Source organism: Phyllostomus hastatus, unplaced genomic scaffold (assembly GCF_019186645.2).
Source record: "Phyllostomus hastatus isolate PE091 unplaced genomic scaffold, TTU_PhHast_1.1 phas_scaffold_555, whole genome shotgun sequence".
Lineage (NCBI taxonomy): Eukaryota > Metazoa > Chordata > Mammalia > Chiroptera > Phyllostomidae > Phyllostomus > Phyllostomus hastatus.
Window position 1 is genome coordinate 2,337,955 of NW_025334036.1, and position 24,721 is coordinate 2,362,675.

General features: G+C 57.1%; 1 protein-coding gene across 1 annotated transcript in view; it reads left to right on the forward strand.

Moving 5' to 3' along the window:
* HOMER2 (homer scaffold protein 2) overlaps window positions 1–24,721 on the forward strand; it is a 55,761-nt gene that overhangs the window by 26,958 nt on the left and 4,082 nt on the right. Inside the window, exons 2-6 of the mRNA XM_045824962.1 lie at window positions 2,227–2,383; window positions 11,745–11,876; window positions 18,813–18,905; window positions 22,366–22,472; window positions 23,965–24,121. Coding sequence (XP_045680918.1) covers window positions 2,227–2,383; window positions 11,745–11,876; window positions 18,813–18,905; window positions 22,366–22,472; window positions 23,965–24,121 — 646 coding nt within the window. The remainder of the gene's footprint in view (window positions 1–2,226; window positions 2,384–11,744; window positions 11,877–18,812; window positions 18,906–22,365; window positions 22,473–23,964; window positions 24,122–24,721) is intronic.

The following is a 24,721-nucleotide window of genomic DNA, read 5'->3' on the forward strand; positions in this document are numbered from 1 at the left end:
CTAAACCCGGCGCCCGGGCCGGCGGCGGCGGCGGCGGCACAGCTGGGCCTCCAGGCGTCAGACTGCCCACGCGGCCCGGGTGGGAAGCCTTGCGTCCACACGCACATGCTCCCCACGGGCTGCCCTGGACAGCAGCTGCGGGCAGCTGCAGGGAGAATATTCCTTTTGCCCCTACGGCCATCGCCCTGCTGCCGGGAGGGTGTCGGTGTAGGGGTGAGTGGGTGCCTGAACTCGGTTCCTGTGGAGGGAAGAAAATGTGCTAGTAACAGTCCCCGTCCCCAGAGGCACTTGTCTTGCTCCCTCCCGGGATCTGGAAGGAAAGGCCCCGGGGGGCGGGATGCCGGCTTCCGTGTGCTCTTCTGCGAGGCCGGCCTGGCAACGCGGCGGCTCCGAGGTGGCGTGAGGGGCATGCTCGCGGCTTCTGTTCTCCGGGAGAAGCTGTCAGGCAGGCGGTCCTGCGTTTCTCTGCGCCCACGGCTGGCCTTTGGTGCCGGCATTCAGGGTGGCGTTCGGGCCCCTTGCAGGACACTCGAATGGCGCATTGTTTTTCTGGGAGAAAGTTCCTCTCCTTAGGAAGAGCTGTCTTTCCGGTGATGAGTCTCCTACAGTCAAGATGGGTTCAAAGACTGATTTTGCATAAAACCACTCCGTCAGAGACCAGAACACTGAAAATTCACTTTTCCCTTTTGATTTTTGTCTCCACCTGGGTGTTTTAGTCTTTTATGTCATGTCTGTTGACATGGTCATGATTTTAAAAATTAATTTGCCTATGTTACCTTTTGATTTAATTTCTGTCTCTAATACGTGCTTGTTAAATCTGTAGCATTCTGATGAGTGCTGGGATGGTTTTTACATTTCTGGTGGCATTTTATCTTTATCTTATTCCCCTCCATTTTATCTTTTTTTTAAATGATTTTTTTAAAGATTTATTTATTTATTTTTAGAGAGGGAAGGGAGGGAGAAAGAGAGAGAGAGAGAAACATCAATGTGCAGTTGCTGGGGGCCATGGCTTGCAACCCAGGCATGTGCCCTGACTGGGAATCGAACCTTCGATGCTTTGGTTCGCAGCCCGCGCTCAATCCAATGAGCTATGCCAGCCAGGGCTCCCCTCCATTTTATCTTACTTTGAACACTTACAAGGATTTCTGAACCACTTTGCCTGAAGATCCTTTTTTTTTTTTTTCAAAATTAAATATTTTCTAATGAGTCTGTTTCTTTTGGTTGTTTTGTGAAAATAGATACCTTAAAATATAAAACGCCGTGAAGTCCATTACAATTTTTATACATCTGCCTTATCTCTTAATGCTTCTTAACAAGATCTAATTTCCCACTCAGCAGAAAAATAGATAATGTGCTAACTTGGTTCTCAGGACGAATTTACAGGTATGTGGAGTGAAAAAGCAGTAAGATAGAGGCAAGGACAGCCAAAGAGATAGATCTGGTGAATTCCACATAAAACGCAGTAAGTTCATATGTTGGAAACGTGAAACCTTAAGGCTTAGTCAATTATGAATGAAGGCATCACTTGTAACATGCTACGAATTTAAGAAGTACTTAATGGAAACAAATGAAGTTGCACATGGTTTGCAAAACCCTAACATTGTTGCAGAACCTCCCGAAACAAATGTGTTTCAAACTCCTAAACACGCCAGCGGGAGGTCCGAGGAAGAGCAAGAGTCCTGACCGGACGGACGCAGAAACACCCGCTGGGCGAGCGAGGCGGTGCGCTGGGAGCCAAGTGGCTGCGTGGCCCGTAGTAGCCCCACAGCCTCGGGGTGTCTGGTGTCCGTCACCGCCTCTCCAGTGTCTCTCTTTCTCCTCTCTTCCCTTTTTTATTTTTATTTTTTAAAAGTATTTGCAAATCATATTTCTTTTCTCTTTTAAGATTTTATTTATTTATTTTTAGAGAGGGAAGGAAGGGAGAGAGAGAGAGAGAGAGAGAAACATCAATGTGCGGTTGCTGGGGGTCATGGCCTACAACCCAGGCATGTACCCTGGCTGGGAATCGAACCTGCGATGCTTTGGTTCGCAGCCCTCGCTCCATCCACTGAGCTACGCCAGCCAGGGTTCCATTTCTTAATTTCACTCGTCCTCATGCATACGTATCTTTCCCTCTAAGCTGTTCACATCCTCGGGGGGGGGGGGGGGTAGTAGGCGGGCTATAAACCACACCTCGAGCATGACGCCGCGCCCCGCCGACTCACGCGCCCGCCTCTCGCCCCGCAGAGAGCAGCCCATATTCACCACCCGGGCGCACGTCTTCCAGATTGACCCCGCCACCAAGAAGAACTGGGTGCCCGCCAGCAAGCAGGCCGTCACCGTGTCCTACTTCTACGATGTCGTCAGGAACAGCTATCGGATCATCAGCGTGGACGGAGCCAAGGTACTGCCCCACCCGCGGGTTCCCGCGTCCGCCCGCAGTCAGTCCCTCCCTCGGGGCGTAGCGCAAGCGGGAGGACGGGCTCGAGAATTGGGGCGGGGGGGGGTGCAAGGACACGCCCCACAGCGTGGCCCCCTCACACAGACGTTGTTCTTGCGGTGATGCCTCACGGTCGCAGAACCGGGCTGGCTTTTATTTTCCCATTTAAAGTGACAGCAAAGGAAGGGGAAAGATGTCCCCGTTACCCCATTGTCGACATAACCGGCGCGTCGATGCCTGTGTGACGATCCCACCAAGGCCCCATAATATTCTCAATCTCTCCCTTCGCGGTTAGATGGGTAAGCGACTTCCCGTGTTTCACGGCTGCAGACAATGAGAGCGTTCGCGCAGCCAGGGCCCCCGCTGGGTCAGCGAGCATCCCCACTGTCTTCTCGTGCACGTGTCCCCAGGACAGGTTCCCGGAAGTCACCTTAACACCTTAACGGCTCCCGAGGGACACTGCCACCTCGCTCTCCGAAGAGCTCTCCCTGCCGGCCCGGCTGAGAATGCCGGCGGGCTGCGTGCGCCCTTGCCGGTGCCGGGCATTCCTTCTCATCCGGTCTCGGCGTTCCTGAGTTGCTTTTAGTAAATGGTTTTGCAGTATTTCTTAAAATAATTTTTTCCAGATGCTTTCATTCTTCTGCTGTCTTCCTTGGTGTGGTTGCCACACTATATGGGAGCAGAATAGAAATGGGATTTCAGTAGAAGTATCACCAAATTTGAAAAAAAAAAAATGTAGATGGTACTTCATAATTTTTTTCTGTCTTTAATCTGTTTTCGTCCTGCTGGACATTTTTTTTACATGGGTTATCTGCTCTCGCCTGAAATTAAATTTCTCTGAAGCTGAATTCCCCTAGTTCCCCTCTAAACCACCTCTTCATTCCCATTCCTTAGTCACTGGGGCTGGAAAAAGGAAGGAAGGAAGGTCGGGAGAAAGAAAGGGAAGAGCATAAAGTCGTTCCTTTGGGGACTGGTCAGAGGAGCCTGTCTTTGGTGGCTCACATCTGTGGCTACTATTTCGTGTCAAGGCGGTAACTCTCGTCACAGTCTTGCTCAGACCTTGCAGTAGTAGCCTCTGACCCCCCACCCCGCCCCCGCCTCCTGCAGCCTGTCCTGCCGCTCCCTCCAGGTCAGCACCCCTAGGAAGCTGAGAGCAGGGGGAGCTGGGGACCACCCGGTAGGCTCCTCCCCCTGCAACCTCACAACCTCCAATCAGAAGGCTCAGGAAGAAGCTTCCATTGGAAGACCGCCCCCCCCTGCCCCCCACACACACACACACACACACACACACACACACACACACACACGGCCGCCCCGGGGAAGGTGTGGGTGCCTGCTGCTACCTCCTGACTTCTTGACGAGGCTCCTTGTTTTCAGGCAGAACTCTCTCCGCAGCCTGTGGGCTCTCCGCGCCCCCCCACCGCTGTGCCCTCAGCGTCACAGACACCACGGATAGAGTCCGCTTGGCCCCGTGGTCCTCTTTCTCATCCTTCCAGTCGCCCCAACCCGTCCCCCTCATCAGGAGTCAGGGCCCAGAGTCCGAGCTTTACAGCCGAGGTCCAGGGAGGCAGTGGCCGGGCCCGGCAGGCGGCTGCTTATCCTGGAGGCTTCGGCAGGCGTGCCCCTGGCTGGCAGAGGAACCTTCTGACGCCACGGGGTGCAGGCGGTGCGCCGGGCAGGGCGGCGGGTCTGGCCGGGGTGGCCGCAGAGACACGGGACGCCGTGTTCTCACCTGAGCAGGCAGGAGGGTGAGCGGTGGCGGGGCCCTGGGGAGCGCTCAGGGCGTGTGGCAGTGCCTGGCCCGTGGCAGGTGGCACCTGTGTTTAAGGACTGAATACCTGGAAGGTGCCTTTATTCTTTTTTTTCTTCTGTGAGACGCGGTGGTGCTGCCGTTGTATTTTATCACCGCGTCCCTGAGATGGGTTGGCACGGCTGTCAGCCGAGTTATCCAAGGATATATGGAGCTTAAAGGCAAGTAAAACGGCTTTCTTAGAGAAAGTGCTTCAGTCCTATTAGCTGGGCTTTTAGTCATTTGTCAAAGTGTCAGCCGCTGCACCGTGTGGCTCTGCGGGTCCTGAAGGCTGTGACAGCAAGCTGGAGATGGGCCAGAGTCAGCCGTGCGAAGTCGGAGGGGTGCAGGAGAGTGGGCTGACCCCTCGCTGCAGAGTAGGGCTAATTTGGGCTCAGTACAGGGGGATCCATCAAGTCTCGGAGTCACCTAAAATGGGGGAATCGGAAACCCAGGCTGTGGGGCACCCCTGGGATTCAGAGGTGGAGCCCGAGGGTCTCCGGCCACCCGTCCTGTGGCACCAGCCGCCCGCTACTCCTGAAGCCCACCCGGAGTCCCGCCTTAGCACCCGGGACGGGGCCCCATTCTGCAAAAGGCCCGAGGGAGTGTGGGAAGGCAGGGACGGGCGGGCCTCAGTCATTTAATTGCCGTGACTGCCGCTTGGGACCAAAGAGGGGGGGCAGAGAGCACCGATGGCGGCCCCAACGCTCCCTCAGCAACATGTGAGACACGGAAAACCAGCAGCCTGGGTCTAGACCAGCCCCCGGGCCTCCAGCTGCCCCACGGGGGGGGGCGGGGTGTGGAGAAGCGGAGAAGGAACCCGGGGTGGTGACCTCCCGGGGCGGCAGCAGCTACGGCCACCTGCCTGGTGTCACGGTCTCCCCTGCTGCACCCATGGCCAAGTTCCTAACCCCGCCCGGCACACTTCCGCCTGGCCTACGTCGTCCGGACGGAGGTCCTCCCTCCCTAGGGACTGGAATGGGGCGCAGCGTCCTGAGCTGGTGCACTGAACAGGGCTCTTGGCTGCCCTTGGCCACCGCCGCCCCACCCCACCGCCCCATCGGGACGGCCCGCTCTGGTGGAGGCCTTTGGTCCCAGATGTTGGTCTGAACCGAGATGGCAGAGGGTCAGATGCTTTTAGCCGCTGGGGCTACGTCCTCCCTCAGCGGCTGCACCTCTGCCCTTGGGCAAGTCTAGGGCCCAGGGCCCGCCTCTCTCTGTCAGCCTGACCATATCAAGTCCATGACCGGGAGCCTCCTGGGTGCGTCTGGGCCAGCCGCCCCTCCCAAGGCAGGAGGCTGGAGGGGCGGCCCGCTGCACCCCGCCACGTGAAGGAGGAACAGGGCGCTGGTGTGGCGGGGCCTGGGAGGTCGTGGTGAGCAGAGACCACAGCGCGCTCGGCTGTGGAGTTGGGTGCGGGCAGCCTGCAGGGCGTGAGCCCCGGGAAGGGAGGGGGTGCAGCCAGCAGCGTCAGCCGCTGCCACTGCAGACTCCACACAGGGCGCAGCAGGCTCCTCTGCTCAGGCTCCTCCAGCCCTTCGTCCTGTTGACTCGGGTGCGTGGAAGGCCCCCCCGCCCCCGCCCCTGAGAGCACTCGGTGCTGCTGGTCACAGGGCGAGGCTGCGCTCAGCCCTGCCTCTCCTTCTCCCTGCAACACGACGTGCGACGTTCCTCCCGCCCAGAGCAAGCACCTCACGTGTCGGTCCCAGCTGCTGCCGGAGCCGCGCACAGGCGGGAATGCCGCCACGCTTTGCCCAGCGCTGCCCGACGGCAGGGGGTAACGTGGACCCATTTCTGTGCGTGAGGCTGCCTGGGGGCGGGCGGCACTCTCTGAGGACTGGGAACCAGGTCCGGCTTGTCCTTGGAGCCCCAGCCCCATGCCAGACCCGGGATCGGAGCCTCGGAAGGTCACCCGGGGTCAGCCCCGCACACGGACAGACGGCTGGGTTTGGGGGCTGCGTGAGGGCGCTGCACAGACCCAGCCTCCCGGAGCACGGATGATACCAGCCGTGGCAGCACCCACAGCCACGCGATCTAGGGCGGGTCCTGGACAGCACCGCCGGCTCCGTTCTAAAGGACGCCCTTTGCGGAGCGGTTGTTCACTGAGCTCTCCCGGCACTCGGGCTCTCTGCGCTGCTGGCACTCTCGCAGAGGAGCCGATCACTGCGCTCGTTGCCGTCCCTGGGAGAACCTGCCCACACCTGTGGATCAGACTTGCCCAGGACGGGCGTTTCTCCCGGGTGCTCTGGGGGACGCTGCTGCCCTGGGTTCCCAGCTCCTTACAGGGTCCCAGACACCCATACTGAGAGGGGCCTGCCCGGCTGTGTGTTCTGCAGGGGTTTCGCAGCATCTGCTGGGTGCCCAGTGCCGCCTGACTGTGGCTGCCCTGAGGCTGTAGCCTCTGAAGTCTGGCTCGGTCGGTATGTTCTTCCGGAAATGTGCAGTCGCGTGCAGGGACACAGCCAGGGCCCCCTCCTCCGCCATCGCTGCAGTTTCCTCTTTTGGGTAAACACAGGCGCCTTCTGTGCACGGAGCAAGCGTCGGGAAGGTTCTCGGCACACAGCGGGTTTTCAGTGAAGGTCGGTTTCTTTCTCCCCCCACGGACTGCGGTGGAAACAAAGGGGGGAAAGCATCTGTTAACACCCGCTTTGGAAACAGACAACATGCCTTTCCATCGCTGCGACTCGGCCCCGGCCTCTTGCAGAAAACATCCGAGTTCTTCTAACGTGCATCTCCCCAGATTTGGGGAAGACGCCATGGAAAGGAATTTTGGGGACCCCTTTCCCACTTGGGGACAAGCAGCTTTCTCTAAGCCCGGAGGAGGACTGGAGTCTGGGGGAGCGTAGCTGTCTGCTTCTCCCAAGCAGTTCTCGGGACAGGCGTTCTGTGCATTTTCTGCGGACGGGGTCCTGGATCTGCGGGGACCTGCCTTTTCCTGGGAGGCTCCGGAGACGGCTCACAAAAGAGGAAGGGCTGAGCACAGGCGACAGCAAGGTCCCTTGCGTCCCCTCCCACTGGGTGACACCCTCCACTCCTGTCACCCACAGACGGCTGAGCACCCCACCTCCTGCCCCCCGCCCGCCCTGAGGCTGGAACCCGCAGTTCCAGCCGCTCCCTCTGCCCCCAGCACGGTTTCCCAGCACGGTGTGCGGCAGGGACCACCTGCTCTTTTCCCGGCCTCTGCTCACCGCGGGCCCCAGCTGCCCCGACAACTTTGTTACAGTTTTCTTGTACTTGATTGTCACTGTTTGTGTGCACCATTTAACGTCTGATAAAAAGAGTGAACACTTGTGTGCCCGCCACCCGGCTGAGGAGACCCACCCTTTACCCAGCCTCAGCGTCCCTTTTGGGCTTCTCCCCAAGGCCATGCCCCTGCCAACCGCCCCTCGTGGGGCTGCCACTCGCTTGGAATTCGTGCGAAGCACCCCCACACTTTTCTCTCTAGTTTTGCTGTCTGTGCATGTACCCCCAAGCCAGAGGCCAGCAGACTTTTCCTCTGAAGGGGCTGGTAGTGATTCTTTTTTTTTTTTTTTTTTTAATTTTTTAGAGAGGGAAGGGAGGGAGATAGAGAGAGAGAGAGAAACATCAATGTGTGGTTGCTGGGGGTCATGGCCTGCAACCTAGGCACGTACCCTGACTGGGAATCGAACCTGCGACACTTTGGTTCGCAGCCCGCGCTCAATCCACTGAGCTATGCCAGCCAGGATGTAGTGATTCTTTTAAATTTACTTTTATGTATTTTTCCCATTACCATGTAGCTGATAATAACTTTTTAATGAGCGGTGGAGTCTGTGGCCGCTATTCAGCTTGTCTCTTGTCGCAAGAAGACGGCCATGAGTCAGGGCAGAAGCCAATGGCTGTGGCCGTGTGCCAATAAAACTTTATTTACAAATACAGACTGCAGGTGGACCTGGCCAGAGAGCTACTAGTTGGGTGATCCTTACGCTAAGTAATCTATTATTTATCTTCGCATGTTCGGGGCTTTTATCGAAATAGAATCATACTGGAGACCCATACTATCTGTTGTCTTTTGTTGACTTCCTTTTTATTTATTTTTTGCTTCCTATTAAATGTTTGTGATTTGTCCAAGTTGATGCCCACAGCCTTGGTTCATTCTCGCTGCTGGGTGGCGTTCCACTGCTTACATGTACCACCGCTGGTCCATTCAGCCGGTGGTGGACTGTATTTTTTATTCATTTATTTTGCAAACACTGCTAGTGTGAACATTCTTGTCCATTCCCCCTTGTTTATCTATGCAAAGTTTTCTCCTGGGTATCCACTGAGCCCTGGGATTGCTGGGCGATGAGGAATGTGCATTTTTTTATTTTTAGAGAGGGAAAGGAGAGAGAAAGAGAGAGAGAGAGAAACATCAATGTGTGGTTGCTGGGGGTCATGGCCTGCAACCCAGGTATGTACCCTGGCTGGGAATCAAACCTGGGACACTTTGGTTCGCAGCCCGCACTCAATCCACTGAGCTACGCCAGCCAGGGCTGGAATGTGCATTTTTAACATTATCAGAGAAAGCCACGTTGTTTTTCACAGTGGATTTTCCCATCATTCCCTGTTCTCGCCCCACCCCCAGTATCCTCAGACGTATGTTGCATTTGGTGAGTATATAATCATGGTAACGTTATTTCCACATGACCAGTGAAATTGAGCTTGTAACTGATGCCCTTGTTGTCTCCAGTCTCACAAGAGAGGGCTCCCCTCACCTGCCCAGAACTAAGCCTCCCGCTGTGCCCAGGTCCTGTCTCCTCACCTCCAGCCCCAGGATGTCCCTCCCCCCACACACACACACCTGAATGGGGCACTCACCCCCGCAGACCGAGCGCAGACAAAAGGCCCTTTCATCCGCGCGCACCTCCTTTCCCCTGTTCACGCACGCTGGGGAGGGCCAGAGGCGCCAGTGAGTCAGAGCCTCAGAGAGACACAGAAGCGTTAGGGGGATTCCAGGTGCAGGAGCGGCCGGCCACAGGTGGCCCAGGGACCCAGAAGGGGCCCAGCCGTCGGAGCGTCCTCTGGCCAGCTTCTCAGGAGGACTTGGGCTTGGTGGCAGAGCCCAGGGTGGTGGCGCAGGGTGGAGCGCCCCTGTTGGTAGGACATGAATGGAGGAGGCTCTGGGGGCGGGGCATTTTTGACCGCGTGCTGGGGGCGGGGCATTTTTGACGGCGCGATCCCCCCCCCACCCCGCTGTCAGTCTGGCGCTAGGAGAAGGTCAGCGCGCCCGCCGGGTGTCCTGGAGAGCAGCCAGGGCTGTCTCACCGCCGGTAGCGGCGGGCTGACTGTCAGAGCCTCGAGACTGTTCAGACGCGCTGCCCCTGCTGCGTCGCGGGAAGGTGAAGGACCCTCTAGACGCAGATGATGGTTTTTCTCCCCCTGTCTGCCGCCTCCGCCCCTTCTTGCTCCCTGGATCCAGGACGTCGCAGGAGGCCCGGAGCCTTCGGCGAGCAGCCAGGAGACGGGCAGGGCGCTGCACGGCCTGCAGGACCCCAGCCTGAAGGGTGGCAAGAGCAGCACGGTGCAAGGAGCCGGCTTCCTTTACCGTCTCGGCCGCCCTCCAGCCTGGGGGATCCTGCAGGCCGTGTTTGGCGCACGCCCGGACACCCTGGCGTGGGTGACAGAGTGAGAGGTAGCCGTGCCGAACCCGGATCCAGGCAATGCTCCCTCCCTCTCCGAGCAGGCCTGTCCCGGAGGGAGTGCGGGGGACAAAGACACCCCACTGCAGAGTTCTGGCGAAGAGTTCCTCCCGGGAGGCGAGCCATCGGTGCTCAGGGAGCGGCAGACCTTCGTCTGCCCTGGGTCTGCCGTGGGGCCCGCCCCGCTCAGGTGTGCGGGGAGAGGAAAAGACAGACCTCCAAGACGGCGGGAGGCTCGGTTCTCCTCATAAACGTGATAACCTCTCTTCTGCTCCTCCCCGCTCCCTTCCTCCTCCGGTGAGATGGTGGTGGCCGTGCCTCGTGGCCCTGCGGTGAGGTCCAACCCAGCTGACATAGGCACAGCGCTCAGTGCTGCTCCATACACAGTGCTTGCTGCAACTAACATTAACTTTGTAACAAAAAAACTGTTTTCCTAGCGGCAGTAGGGTTTATTCTTGAGCGTGGGCCTCATGGGCAAACTCAGCAGGCTCTTGGGCATATACATCGCAATGACACTTTTGCTGGTGACAACTGTAACTTCTTGCCCTGGTGCCTTTATTAAGTAAGGTAGGAATCTGTCCAGAAGGCCTGTCCTTGAGCACATTGGTTGACTGAAGTCCCTACCAAGGAGAGAGCAAGGCTCTGCCATTCAAAAATGTTTTCTCTTCCTTGTTTTATCCATTTAAAAAAAAGTGTTCAGAGTTTACTGTTGAGCGTAAATGTAGCCTTCACAAACAAAGCTGCTAGTAACTTTGTTCTTCAGAGAATTTACTCAGATTGCCACTGCCCCTGCTCAGACCATGAGAAACCACACGACGAGGAAGTGGCCGCTGAGCTGTGCTGGTTAGCAAACATCCGAGAATCCCTCACGTCCAAGGGCGTTTTTCTCGAGCGTTTCTTACAGTCTCAGGGCTTCCGAGGGTTCCTGCCAGAGTAAGCTTACCGTTGGCACCGCACAACACACCGATTGTTTGGTGACTGTGTACCCGTCTCTGCCCCCTTCCTGACCCCCCGGCAGCCGGAAGGGCAGGGACCTGGACTCCGTCCCCCCTGTGCCTGCGGTGGGCAGAACGCCCGGCACTCAGTAAACACCCAGGAAGTGTGTGGGGGACAAGTGCACGCTCCATGTGCTGGGTGTCGTCCCCTCCCCCCTTCAGATTCCTTCTCTGCCCCTCGTCACCCCGCCCTGGCCCCTGAGAGGCTGACCTGCAGGCTCCCTCACTGGGCTCCGGGGGCCTCTGGCTTCCGGTTGGGTTTGGCCCGTGGCGAGAGATCAAAGGGAGGGCGGCGAGGGGTTTGTCTGGCTGCTTACCTCCTGTGGGGTCACCGTGAGCTCCCTGTAGGCCAAGGAGGGGTCGCGGCCAGCACGAGGTCCCTGCACAGCCCCTCACAGCTCCCTACACCAGCTCACGCCCGTGTGGTTAGCCTCTCTGTAAGGCAGCCCTCCCCAAATTGTCCCATTTGGGGTGAGTCCTCTCCTTTCTGTTGGGAGGCAGCAAGCCCCAACTGCTCATGGAGACTCGAAGTTGTTTGAGCTGGACACGGGGGCACCAGGTACTTAAAAATGTACCTGACGTTCTTCTGGGAACGTGCGGCAGGGCCGCTTTGGGGAAGCGAAAAGCAGTTTTGGAAAACCTACTCAGGGGAGACTTTCTCCCACCGATCACTTGTAAGGCCTCGCTGTATGTCGCCTGGCAGTCTGTTTTTGGGTCCCAGACACGGGCCCTCGACCTGGGAGGGGCCCGCGGAGGAACCGGTCCGGCGGGGGAACCCGGGCGGGAGGGCAGCGGCGCCTGCTCTGCGCCTGGGCCCGGCCTCGCCAACCCCAGACTCCGTGAGCGCCCCCTGCGGCGTGTGACTCGGCGCTCACGTCCCTGCTCCCCGGTCTGCTCTCCCGCAGGTGATTATCAACAGCACAATCACGCCCAATATGACTTTCACCAAAACGTCGCAGAAGTTCGGGCAGTGGGCCGACAGCAGAGCCAACACGGTGTTCGGGTTGGGGTTTTCGTCGGAGCTGCAGCTGACCAAGGTAAGGGGGCGGGGGGGTTCTCGCCGCAGCACGGGGCGAGCCGCTGATTGGCCGAGCCGGCTGCCTCTCGGCCCGCAGCTCCGCCCTTTCTGGCGCCGCCCGGCCGTCGGACCCTGGGGAAATTCAGGCTCCTGGCAGTGGGGGTACTGTGAGGGGGAGGGAAGCACAAGGCTTCCCTGACAAAGGCTGCTCCAGAGCCTGAGCACCAGCTCTGCCCGGGCTCCCGCCCCACGGGTCAGCCTGCGCCCTGGGCCCGTGTCCGGTGCCCGCACCGCTGACTCCGGCTGGGGCCCTCGCGACGGGAGTGCGGTGCCACCTAATAGCAGTTTCAGCCTGCAGTCCCCGCACCGTTTGCACGTCACACGGTGTTTTGTGCGTGCGTGGCTTCTCCCTGGGGAGAGGGCTCACAGCCTTGACTTGCGTCTCCGAGGAGTCGAGGGCAAGCTGGTGCAGCTGCTCAGGGGTGTGGAGCGGCGTCTGACCACTGGTCACGGGCTTGGAGGGCTTGGAGGCTGCGGGGCGGAGGGCTGAGAGGCCCCCCGCGGTTCCTGGGAGGGGCCGAACCCTCGTTTCAGGAAGGCAGGTTTCCTTGTAGGATGGCCAGAGAGCGCTCTGGAGCTGGTAAGAATGTGTCCGTTGGCAGCAGGATTGGCTAATTCATGTGACATGGGAACTTACTGGACGGATGCCAGAGCAGCCCAAGAAACCCGAGGGAAAGCTTAAAACCCAGGCCTCGGGGAAGACAGGGCTGCTGTTTTCTGAAATGAAGAGAATCAGAGGAAATGCACTCGAAGTGGAAATAAGGATGATGGCGATTTCTTGAAAGAATGACACCAGAACCTCTGTCTAAATCGGGCTGTGAGGATTGCCTACCTTTCCACCCAAATCTGTGCCTCGTTGGGGGGCGGCGGGGGTGAGACAGTCCCTGCCCTGCCAAGTGGCCCCTTCCCACGCCCCCCGTCCAGCCTGACCGGGTGGAAGCCTCGGACCACCGGGCAGGGGTGAGAGGGCACTCCGTCAGAGACGCACACGGTCCTGGCTGGGCCACCTCGGGTCGCACACCCCGGGTCCCGCCCAGGGCCTGCACTCACAGACACCCGGGGCGGTCTGCAAGCATCGGTCCTGGCTGCCCGGAACACTTTCCTCAGCCTCTGGGGGATCAAAGGAGGAGGGATATAAAGGGGGAACATTTCCATGGAAAGAGTGGGGTGAAGCAAGAACGCCAAACGGAAATGGGAACATGTTGTCAAAGCTCCGTTTTCCGTGCCGCTGAGCACCGGAGAGACCTTGAGCCATGCCTGCTAACAAGTGCGGCCACTTGTCACTTGTCCCCGACAGAAGAAAATGTCCCGTCATTAAGGAGGAGTGCCTGTCCGCCCCAGTCCCTCCACCTACCTCCCGGGCGCCGGATACTGGAGTCCCTGCCCCGTGGCGGTGGCCTGCGGTTGTCACAAAGACTCGTCAGATGAGCACTCAGATGTCTCCTTTCCCCACGACACTTCAAATCAGCTCTTCCCTTCTCTTTGAAGGGAGCCATTAGCCCCACGCTGATAAATCACCGAGGAGTGACGCTGGCCGTCTCGGCAAGTGGCAGGCAATTAAGCGGCAAAGGAGAACGTGGGCTTCAAGGGTCCCCAAGGCGGGGTGCCCCGAGGGGACAGCTGTGGCTGGATATTCCCGACGCCACAGAGCAGCCGCCCACGGGCCTGGAAGGGGACTTGGTCATCGAACCCTAGAACCACCCCAGAAAAGGGAACGCTGGTGTGGATGTTCTCCTGTAAGAGCATTTATTCACACTCCTCTCTGCACGCCCCGGAAAGAAAACAGGCACCTTGACCTTTCGCGCTCCCGTGATAAGGGCCACTTCACACCGCCAGCCAGCAGGCATTGCAGGGACCCTCTGCTCTGTAGAAGGGCTCTCCGGAAACAATGCACGCGGCGAGTTCCCGGGGGTGAACTGGGGCTCGCCTGCCCGCCCACGTGGGGGGGACACCACAGCTCAGCCTGCTGAAGACCGCCGGGGGGCGCGGGCGTGTTCCGGTGGAAGGACGAGCTTGAGGAAGGAAGGCCAAGTGTGAGAACGAGCCAGTTGTTACAGGTTAGGATGCGTCTGGCATCTGACCTTGAGAGGTCACCGGCCACGTCTGGTACCAGCCCGTTCGCGGCGGGCGGCGGGCAACCCTTCCGCCGCAGTGACGCGGGAGAGGCGGGTGGGGGCGCTCGTGCTCCGCGCGGGGCCTTCGCGCACACACGGCCTTTGCTTTCGACCCATTGCAGTTATTTCGTCTCTGATTCGGATTTGTGCCCTCACGTTCCCTTTATTTTTTTATTTGTTTTTTAAAGATTTGGTTTGTTTTTAGAGAGAGGGGGAGGGAGGGAGAAAGAGAGGGAGGAAAACATCGACGCGTTGCCTCTCCCCTGCCCCCCAACCACGGACCTGGCCTGTGCCCTGACCGGGAATCGAACTGGCGACCTTTAGCTCTGCGGGACAACGCCCAACCTCCCCCCACCCCCCCAGCCACACCAGACAGGGCCCCTCCTGTTCCCTTTAAGCCAGCGTCGCTGTAAGAACATTGCCCTGTCTCAGGCCTCTCTGCCTCCCGATTTAAGAGCCATTGCTTAAACGGGAGGCGTTAATCCCTGGCGTTTTAGTTGTCGTGCTTCGGCTGCAAGTGGCTGAAACTGCTCCGCGTGCCTCAGCCGTAGAGCTGCTCTTTCCATGCAGAAGAGACGGAGGGAAGGGGCGGAGGAGACACCTGGAGGCACGCGGTGGCCCCCTGCTGTGGGGTCTGAGGGTCCTGGGGGTTCTGTGTGTGTGTTTCTTTGTCGGCCCTTCCCTCCCGGTGTCAGATGACGTCTCAGACTCTGTCCCTCACGCCTGCATTCGCGGCAGGAGGAAGGAGGGGGGTGACACACCAGCTTCCCCATAAACTCCCTTGACAGACAGACGTCTTCCTAGGCCCCACTGTGAGCTCCGGCCCCTGGGTCATCCTCCCGGCCCCCCAGAAAAAAAAAGAGGGCAGGCCATTGGGTTGCCATGGTCGCCGTAGACCAGTTCTCATTCTTCATCACCTAGGAAATTTCCTGCTCCGGAGATATTTGAGATTCTATTAAGCTAAGGGGGAAAAAAAAAGAAATGGACTTTGACTAAGCAAACAGGAAATGTACGCCATAATGTCTCCAATGGCCAAAGCCAAAAAAAAAAAAACCACAAGTAAAATAAAATAATAGTCTTCCATTTTCCAGGATGATAATGATGATTTTTATTTTGGTTAAAATTATTACATTACCACTGCAGAAAATGATCCTAATAAGTAAAAAAAAAAAAAATGAGATTCTGGCCTGCATTTCAGACACCGTTGTGGTTTGAATGTCCCTTGACCCATTGGTTTCATTTATAGGCGTCTATTTTAAGGAAATAATTGTATCTGCGTACAGAGGTTCAGCTGTGAGGATTCTCCTTGCAGCATCATTTACAACAGACAAAAAACCCCCATGAGCCTGAATGCCCAGCAGCAGGAAGTTCGTTACATGAGTTCCAGTGTGTCCTTCTGGATAACGCTACTCACCGCAATCCAGATGGGCCAGCAGAAGGTCCCGTGACTGCATGGGAGTGTGAACGCCACGCTGGCCATTTTGAAAGTAGCTATAAAATAAGATACAATGTAATTTCATTTTTAAAGGAAATATGTGTGCCTGGCTGGTGTAGCTCAGTGGATTGAGCGCGGGCTGCGACCCTAAGTGTCCCAGGTTCGATTCCCAGTCTGGGCACATGCCTGGGTTGCAGGCCACAGCCCCCAGCAACCGCACATTGATGTTTCTCTCTCTCTTTCTCCCTCCCTTCCCTCTCTAAAAATAAATAAAAATAAAGTAAAAAAAAAAGAAATATGTGTCACGGATGTATGGATACAGATAGAAGAAGATCAGAAGTTGATGAGATTTACTGTTTATATCTGGGCGATGGGACTATAGGTTTAAAACACCTTTTTCTAAAGGTGCTTTCTAAATTTATAAGCACAGGTGCCTTTTTATTAATATTACAAACCCTGAGACTTGGAGGGAGGGGGTGTTCTAGCAAAGGACAGCCATCTGGCACCTCTCGGCGGCGAGCACATCTCCTCGAACGGTCGGGGGCTGGCTGTGAGGGGAGCGCCTCCCCGGGCGTCTGGGCTGCTTCCAGGGTTTCCTTATGGCAGATAAATCTAGGACCTTAGCATATTGACAGCCTCTCTTCCTATTCTCAATTATTTTCACAGCACAGTTTCCCAGAAGTGACATCACTACATCAGTGGGCCCGAGGATTTTTTTTTTTCACTCACGATACCTTTTTCCAAATTGCTTCTCGGGGGGCCGCACCGACCCACAGCGCTGACCGAGGCGTCCTGCCAGCACCGGTGTTGTTATCACCGCGCTCAGGGTCTGCTCATGTAGCAGCCGGAGAGTGGGACCTCGTTATTGTGATTTGCATTTTCAGCAGAGCCGAGCATTCTTTTCTCTAAGTTGCTTACTTTGTATTTTTTTATTCACGAATGTTGCCATTTCTCTATGGGGGTTTTCCTATTTTCCTTCTCAATGTGCACACCCTCGGTGCTCTCCCTCTCTCTCGGGAGCACGAAGGCAGCTTCCCCGTGGCCCTTTTCTTCCCTGCAGGTGCCTGACCTTTGCCCTTCCCTCTCCGGAGCTCCAGGGACCCTTCTTCTGCTTCTGTAACTTGTTTCCTGAGCCCACGCAGCCCCGCCGGCTCACGGCTGCTACCTCTGTGACTTTCTAAATACGGCTTCTCTTACAGTCCGGAAACAGAAGTTTGCACAGAGTCTCTGTGCTGGGGACGAGGCTCCTTCCCGTCTCCCGGTCTAGCTGTGCTGTTCCCGCAGGCGGGTCCTCCCCCCCCCCGCCCCGAGTTAGTCTCTCCCCTCTGTCAGTCCAAAGCTTTCCGTTACCATGGCGTCAAATCTGTCACCTTTGTGATGTTTGAAAAACTTTTTCCACGTTTAGAAAATTACCCTTTCATTTCCTTAAGCAGAATTTTGATAAATGTTCAATTCTGTTTGCATGCAGATGTTTTAAGGTTTTGATTTTTTTTAAACACTTATCCTTTTAACCCATGGGTAAGGATTTAAATTCATTTTGCCCCAGTTTACTAAAGTTATTTCAATTATATGTTGGATAATGTTCCCCATTCATTTATTATTCTTCCTTTGTCATACGCTAAATTTTATATAAATGGTGGGGCCTGTTTCATCATCCATCTGCTAATACCACATCTTTCTAAGTGATTACTTTTTTTTAATTTGTCTGATTGGGTTTATCCTGCTTCATGACATTTTAAGCTTATTTTATGACTGTTTAAAAATCACCGCCCACTTGAATGTAAAACAGAATCTGCTGCAGACTGGCAGTCCCTTCGAAGACAGGAGCCCAACCCTGCAGCATCCTCAGCACGTAAAGAAACAAGTCGACGTTCCCGGAGGAATGGCCTTGCCCTCCTGTGGAGCTCTTTTACCCCCGCCCATGGGTCCAAGGCCGGGCCGCCATTCCACTGGTGGGCAGAGGTCGGGTCCAGGCCGGCGCGGCCTCCCTCCCCTTTGTCCAGCCCCAGCCACAGGCCTGGCAAAGCCCCACCTCTCGTCGTCCAGCGGTCCAGGGAGGCGGTGCCGTCACGCCCATTTCACAGATGAGGACACTGAGTCCAGCGTGGTTCCTTTGCCCTCATCTGAAAGGCCGGCTGAGGTCAGGTTTGGGCGTCCCTGGGACACTAGCGTCCAGTCCTGGTGTCACTCCGCCTGTGCTCAATCCTGGCGTGAAACCGGCTGTGCCCGCATGTCCAGGGACGGCCGTGAGCGTGCTCGGAGGGGAGCCTGCGCCCAGAAACCAGTGCGTTCTCAGCAAAAGCCCCAGCGCTGTCGGGAGCCTTGCCGCTTGCTCGCTTCTTCCGTCTCTCGGCAACCACACGCAGCTCCCCCGCTTAGTCTTGCCAGCGCCGTCCGTCATGGAATGTGCTCTGTTTGAACAATGTACGTGCTAATTAAAATCAGTCGCCTTGTCGGTGACGGTAACCTGCAATTGGCGTGATTGTCCTGGGATGTTTAAGAACATTTTTTATTATGAAAATAGTAAAACATTTTTTTAAAATTAGAGGGCACAGTATAACAAACACTCATGTCCATATCGCCTAGTTGTTAATACTTGCCACATTTCTTTGCTGTTTTGCTGAAGTACTTGACGTTACAGGCATCAAAGCATTTCACGCCTCAACACTTCAGAATTTATTTCTAAAGGCATGACGTTTTGTCAACATAATCATAACACTGTTCGCACTTTTAGTAACATGAATAGCGATTCCTTGATGTTGTCTACTCTGGTCCCCGGTCACATTTCCCCACTTGTTCCCCAGAAGTTCGTACAGCTGGCCCCTTCAAAACAGGGTTCGGGGTTCAGCCACAGACCACCTGTCTCATTCTGCTACTTTCAATTTTGGTATTTTATACCTTAAGCATGTAACACTTAGAACGGTTGCTTCTTCCCAACTGTTTGGACGTTTGTGTTTTTCATTATGTTGACTTGTAAGAGTTCTTGGATCTTTCTAGAGGAATTAGGTGGTTTTTCAGATTCCTTCTGTGGCACGGCTAAATTCCTCCTGTTGTGTCTGTGTTAGGTCCTGGTGGCCAGAGGTGCTTGTTTCGGTCCTTCTTCCTCAGACCGGCTTCAGCAGCTTGGGCGCCGATTTGGGTCGGACCTCGGCCAACGGTGTTTACTGGGAGAAGCAAGCGTTCCTCATGCTCATTCCCTTTTTTGATCTCAAGTAAAATCCTTCCCCTGTGTTTGTACAGCATGTATGGGCCCGACATGGATGCAGGACAGGAGAGGTGGGGTCTGAACACCAGCCACAGGTGAGGGCCAGAAGGAAGAACCTCAATAACCGCCCTCCGTGTTCAGTTCGCAGAGAAATTCCAGGAGGTGAAGGAAGCCGCCAGACTCGCCCGGGACAAGTCGCAGGAGAAGATCGAGACCTCCAGCAACCATTCTCAGGTGAGTGGCTTGTCCCCGGCACAAACCCGAGGGCGAGTCCTGCTGGGCACAGGGGTCCTCGTCACATCGACGGGAGAGAGGGCATTTAGCAGCACGGCGTTTTGAGGGCGTTTCCCCTGTTAGCCTGCCCACGCGGAGTGGGGGCACCGGACACGTGTGTACGAGCTCCTGACTCCTTCGGGGCGTGGCGATGTGCTTTTGAATGGAAACACTTGTGGAGATTAGGGCGATGCCCGTCCCTGGCCCCTGAGAGGCGCCCTCTGGCCCCCGTTCCCGTCCCAGGGACGGGGCAGTGGTTTCCCTTCCCCGGGTGGGCGGTGGGGTCTGCGGGAAGGGGGTGCTCGTTGGCAAGGGCCGGTGCCTGTGCCGGGCCAGCGAGCCCTTGCCCCTGTCTCCCACGGAAGTCGGGTGGGAGGTGGCACTCCAACGGCTCCCGTGCAGCTGAAGGAGAGGGGGCCTCCCCAAGCATGATGACTGACAAAGATGGACCTGCTTGAACCTGAAATAACGCCCCCCCACCGCATTCCTGTTGTCTCAATTGGTGCACGTAGTGGTGGGCAGATGGCTGGACCTAGTGCCAAGGTTACAGGTAGAGACAGGGCGAGGCAGACGTCAGGAGCAACGATTTCGGTTTGGGATGGAGGGAGTGTGACAGCAGGAGGGCCAGGACACTGTGGGGCTGGGGCTGGGGTGTGCCGTGGGAGAGACAGAGATGCACTCGGAGACACTGCGAAAGACCTGGAATTCTTCCGCGGTAGCTACTTTATTATTCATTCGTCTTTAATTCGATGACTTATTACTGAGCAGTCGGCAGGCGCCGGAGGTGTTTCGTGGCCGCCGATCTGGAACTGACGCGAGGGTTGCACGCAGGTGCGCAGCGGAGGACCAGTGAGGACGCTGTGGGGTGGAGAGTGGCCCGGCCAGGGCAGCCACGGGACTAAAGAGGAAGGGACGGATGTCGGAGACGCTGCTAGAAAGAGCGCAAGGAGGCCTGGGCTCCGCGAGCAGTTGCGATTGATGGTCCCGCAGAGGAAAGAGCGGAAGCCTCAGGTTCACCAAGAAGCAGTGGGGGGGCGGGGCTAGAGCTGGAGCCTCGGGCAGGGAACCCAGTGACGGGCGGGCAGCCAGCCAGGGAGGCAGAGAAGTCGTCCCACCATCACCGAAGCCCAGGAAGGAGCCCACTCAGCGTGTCAGTGCTGCAGAAAGGAGGGGAGAGAGCGCCAGGGAGGGGGCCCGGGGTCTGCCGGCCTCCCTGACCGACTCTCAGGACGGGAGACTGGGTGGCTCAGGTGTTCCATGAGGGCAGAGCTGGGTCTGTCCTGAGTTACAGTGTCCTGGGCGCCTTGCATACAAGGTGCCCCTTGTGGATGCGGGGAGGGACTGCACATTAGACCTCAGCGGACAGGAGCGTTCCCGATAACTTCCTTCCCTCTAAGTCACGGTCACTGCCTCGGGTGTCTGCACACGTCCCTTTGTCAAACTAGCCTAACGGTGAGACCGCGTCCCGTGTGTGTGTGTGTGTGTGTGTGTGTGTGTGTCAGAACGTACCCCCTCCGCATCCCGGGGTGCGGGCCGTCTGTGTGGTCTCTGACACTTTGTCACTGTGGACAACACTGCGATGAGCATTCTCGCGCATCTCTGCGCAGGGAGGTTCTCGAAGTGGACGTTTTCCGTTAAGACTACGGATATTTTAAAAGCTTTCGATGAACTCGGACGACTTCCCCGGCAGAAACATGCAGTTCTGACTCCCACCAGCAGGAAGGAGGGCGCTCTTTCGCCCCACACCCTCGCCAGCGCAATTTCGTTGATTTCACAGAAGAAAAATGTATTTTATTGGCCCTTGTCATTTTGTATTTCTTAATTGATTTATGCATTGTTTTCTTTTTTAAAAAGATTTTATTTATTTATTTATTTATTTATTTATTAGAGAGGGAAGGGAGGGAGAAAGAGAGAAAGAGAAACATCAGTGTGCGGTTGGTAGGGGTCATGGCCTGCAACCCAGGCATGTACCCTGACTGGGAATCGAACCTGCGACACTTTGGCTCACAGCCCGCGCTCAATCCACTGAGCTGCGCCAGCCAGGGCTATGCATTGTTTTCTATGAATGTCAATTGCGTAGTCATTCCCTTTTAAAAAATTAGAGTGTTGATCTTTTTGTGTTGATTTCCAAGAACTGCGTATTTTTCATTGTTTTACAAGATTTCGTTTATTTTTAGGGAGAGGGGAAGGGAGGGAGAGAGAGAGAAACATCAATTGCTTGTCTCTCGTACACGCCCTGACCCGGACCAAACCTGAAACCCAGGCATGTGCCCTGGACCGTGAATCAAACCAGCGACCTTCTGCTTTGCGGGACAACTCCCAGCCAACGGAGCCACACCGGTCAGGGCCAAGAACTTTATTTTACAACGTGGATACTTTTGAACGTATACAGAGCTAGGCAGGATTCCGTAGTGCGTGCCCCGGTGAACCCGCAGGCCGGCTTTAACAGTCAGGCATGTGCGGCCGGCTGTTCCTTCTGTGCCTCCCTCCCCCTCCCCCTGGGTTCAAAGCGAGTCGCAGGCAGCCTGTGACGTCACCCGTCAGCATCTCCGTGTGCAGCTCTCACAGACACGTCCTCTCTCCTGAGGGTTTTCAGTGGAGGAACCGTATTCACATTCCGCCTTTGGTATCTGCAAATGTTTAGCAGCAGCTATTCCCCCGGGTTGTTGTTGGCAATTTAGTTTTGTACAAGGCACTTTTTTTTTTGCAATGCAGCTATGCAAACTTAGTCAAACTTGTGCATCCTCCCCTTCGTCGTCCCTTCCTTCCCCTCTGTGCTTATTTGGAGGCTAAATAAGGTCTCGCTGAGATCCCATCCGAGGCCGGAGGAGACTTCACCGCCACGTGGGATGCCTTCTTAAAGAAGCATCTCGGAGTGTTCGTGACAGTGCTGAGTGGTGGTGGAGACGGCCACAGCCGACATCCGTGCCCGAGTCCTGTTCTTTCCATGAGTGTGTGGGCCTTCCTCTCTGCCGCCCCGGGATTTTTACGTTGCGTCAGCTCGTCATGCTTTTTCTCTTCCCTCTTTCCCTGTTTCTTGTTCCTTATTCTAAATCTCTCCCCTTCTTCTAGTTTGTGGCTCTGTCTGTGTTGTTTAAGGGGACCGGCTGTCCAAGCGCATTAGGTTTGTCTGGGAGGTGTGCGTGCGGCGGCCTGAGCCGCGGCCCCAGGTGCCCTCTGGCCCCGGAGCCGCGGAGTCGGGGCTCGCATGGGCCCCGCCTCCCACTGGGCCTCGTCCTTCATTCGCGATGTCTTCGACGTGTGGGCCACTGCTGAGTGTTGGTCAGGGGAGCTGTTCTCCCCCACTCAGAAACAGTGTCCCCGTGTGCCTGCCTCGCTGCCACCATGAGGACCCTCAGGAGCCCGTGGGGACATCCACTCTGGCCAGGAGCCTGGCTATGAGACCCCATCTCCCCCGCAGGCATCCAGCGTCAATGGGACGGATGACGAGAAGGCCTCCCACGCGAGCCCGGCAGACACACACCTGAAGTCCGAGAACAACAAGCTGAAGATTGCCTTGACGCAGAGGTGAGGGGGCTGAGAACCCAGGTGCGGCTTCCCCACGCCCTGCGCGTCCCTGCCGACCGCGTCCTGCCCAGCAGGGCAGCGCCTCGGGAGACTGGGAGGGACCGGCCTGTCTCCCGGCTGGAGGAGGCCGGCAGGCCCACGCTGCTGTCTGGCTGCCCGGCGCACGCAGTGGGGTGGCACCCACCTCTCAGCTCAGCCAGCCTGGCCGTCTCTGCAGCATAATTCCTGTGACCTGGCCTGGGGTTCCAGAAAGCACCGTGACCCTTACTTAGATCCAGCCACCATATTTGGATTGTGGGTTTTGCCAGGCATTTTGAAGGACAGAACAGTGACCGGTCTCTTTTCTTACTCATCAGGCAATTTAAGGACTATTTTTGGTTGTTTTAAGTCACAGGGAGCTGCCTGAATGAAAACGTTTCAGCCCTAAAAATAAGTGTTTTGAAATCCCAATTTAATGGAGAAGCAAATTATAGGAATGGGGGGGGGGTGAAGCCATTTCCCAAAATCAGCTCAAGTTCTCATGCACCAGTCCCGAAATTAATCAGATAATAATCCTTTCTGGTTTTTTCTCGTCTGTATTGTCTGAGGCCGAAAACATATATTTCCCTGTTGCGTTCCCAGGTCGTTGAGGCCGTGGGATGAAAGATAGCACAGATTGTTCCGATACAGCCGTACTTACTTTTGCAAAAACCCTCCAGAAGCAGAGCTGTCCTGAGCCTGGCCGAGTTCCCTTCCCGGCCCCCGGGGCAGCCTCAGCCCGCCCCTCCGGTCCCGGCCGGCACACGGAAGCTCTCGGAGCCTCTGGAGCAAAGGGCTCCCCGCTCCAGTCTGTGTGTTTTTAAAAGCACCTGCACCGAGCACATAAGATCAGAGAGAACCACGGGTGTTTGGCGGCACTGTGGAGGGCCCCCCAGGCCCGTGGGGAGAACCCCGGGGCTGCCCTCGGTGGGGGGCCCCGTTGCTGTCTCCTCGACTCCCAAGCCCGGATTCCCTCAGAGGCTCTGCGGAGGTGCCAGCGACAGTGGGACCACCCTCGGTCACCTGTTGGTGAAACCCGGGGTCCTCAGGCTCCACGACTTGGGGCAGGACCTCGTTCAGAGGGCGAGGGAGCTTCCCTGAGCTTCTGGGTGGGCCCCACGGTGGGCCCCACGGTGGCACCTCAGGGCCGCTGCCCGTGAGGCTGGTTCCTGGAAGGAAGGGGTCGCGTGCAGAGTCAGGGCCGGGCGGGGAGTGGGCAGGGGGAGTCTTCACCCTGCGGCCTTCTTCCCAGCTCTTCCTTCTCTTTCTAAGAATCCTGTTTTTGTTATTTTTTTCTGAAGCGATTCCTTGAGAAAACAGCCTGGCAGGGTGACGGGTTTGCACGAAAGACAGAGGCCAGCCCCTCTTGGCACTGGCTTGCCCAGACAGCCCGCGGGTGGGAGAGGGGGTGGCCGGGGGACGGACGGCCCGCGCCGTCCGGGTCACCAGTCACCGTCCGGCCCCTGCCCTGCAGCGCCGCCAACGTGAAGAAATGGGAGATCGAGCTGCAGAGCCTGCGGGAGAGCAACGCGCGGCTGACGACGGCGCTGCAGGAGTCCGCCACCAGCGTGGAGCAGTGGAAGCGGCAGTTCTCCATCTGCCGCGACGAGAACGACCGGCTGCGGCACAGGGTGGGTTCCGCTGGGGGCTGCGGGGGCGGGGCGGCCAGGCCCCTTCCCCCCACCCCCCCACTCTGCCGTCATCCCCACCGACGGGGGGGGGGGGGCAGACTTGCCACCTTCCCCCTTCGGACCCCCCTCCCTCTCGGTAACTGACTTGTTACTGTTCCTGAGCCGAGTTCTGTAATTCCCGTCGCACAGGAGGGAGAAGCGGGAGGCGGCAGCGGCGCCCCTTGCAGGCAGCGCCCTCTGCTGCCCCCTGTTGGGGGTCGGCCACTTCTTCTGTTGGGGGTCGGCCACTTCTTCTGTTGGGGGATGGCCCTTCCCAGGCATTCTCCGCGGTCCAGTGAGATCCGAGGTGGGGGACGGGGATCCAGGGGGCGAGTGAAGAAAACAGATTCGGGAAACGGGGAGGGGCGTTTGCTCCGAGACCCCCTCACACGAACCCCCGTTTCCGAAGATGTGACTGTGGAGGGGAGAGAAGGAACCCGGCCCTCGGAGCGGGAGGTGGGCGGGTGCCAGCCTCCGTGCTGCGCCAGCTGCTCTCCTCTTCTCTCCTGACACACGAGCGATTCGGCTGGAGTCCCCGCAGCCTTCCCCGCAGTCACGCAG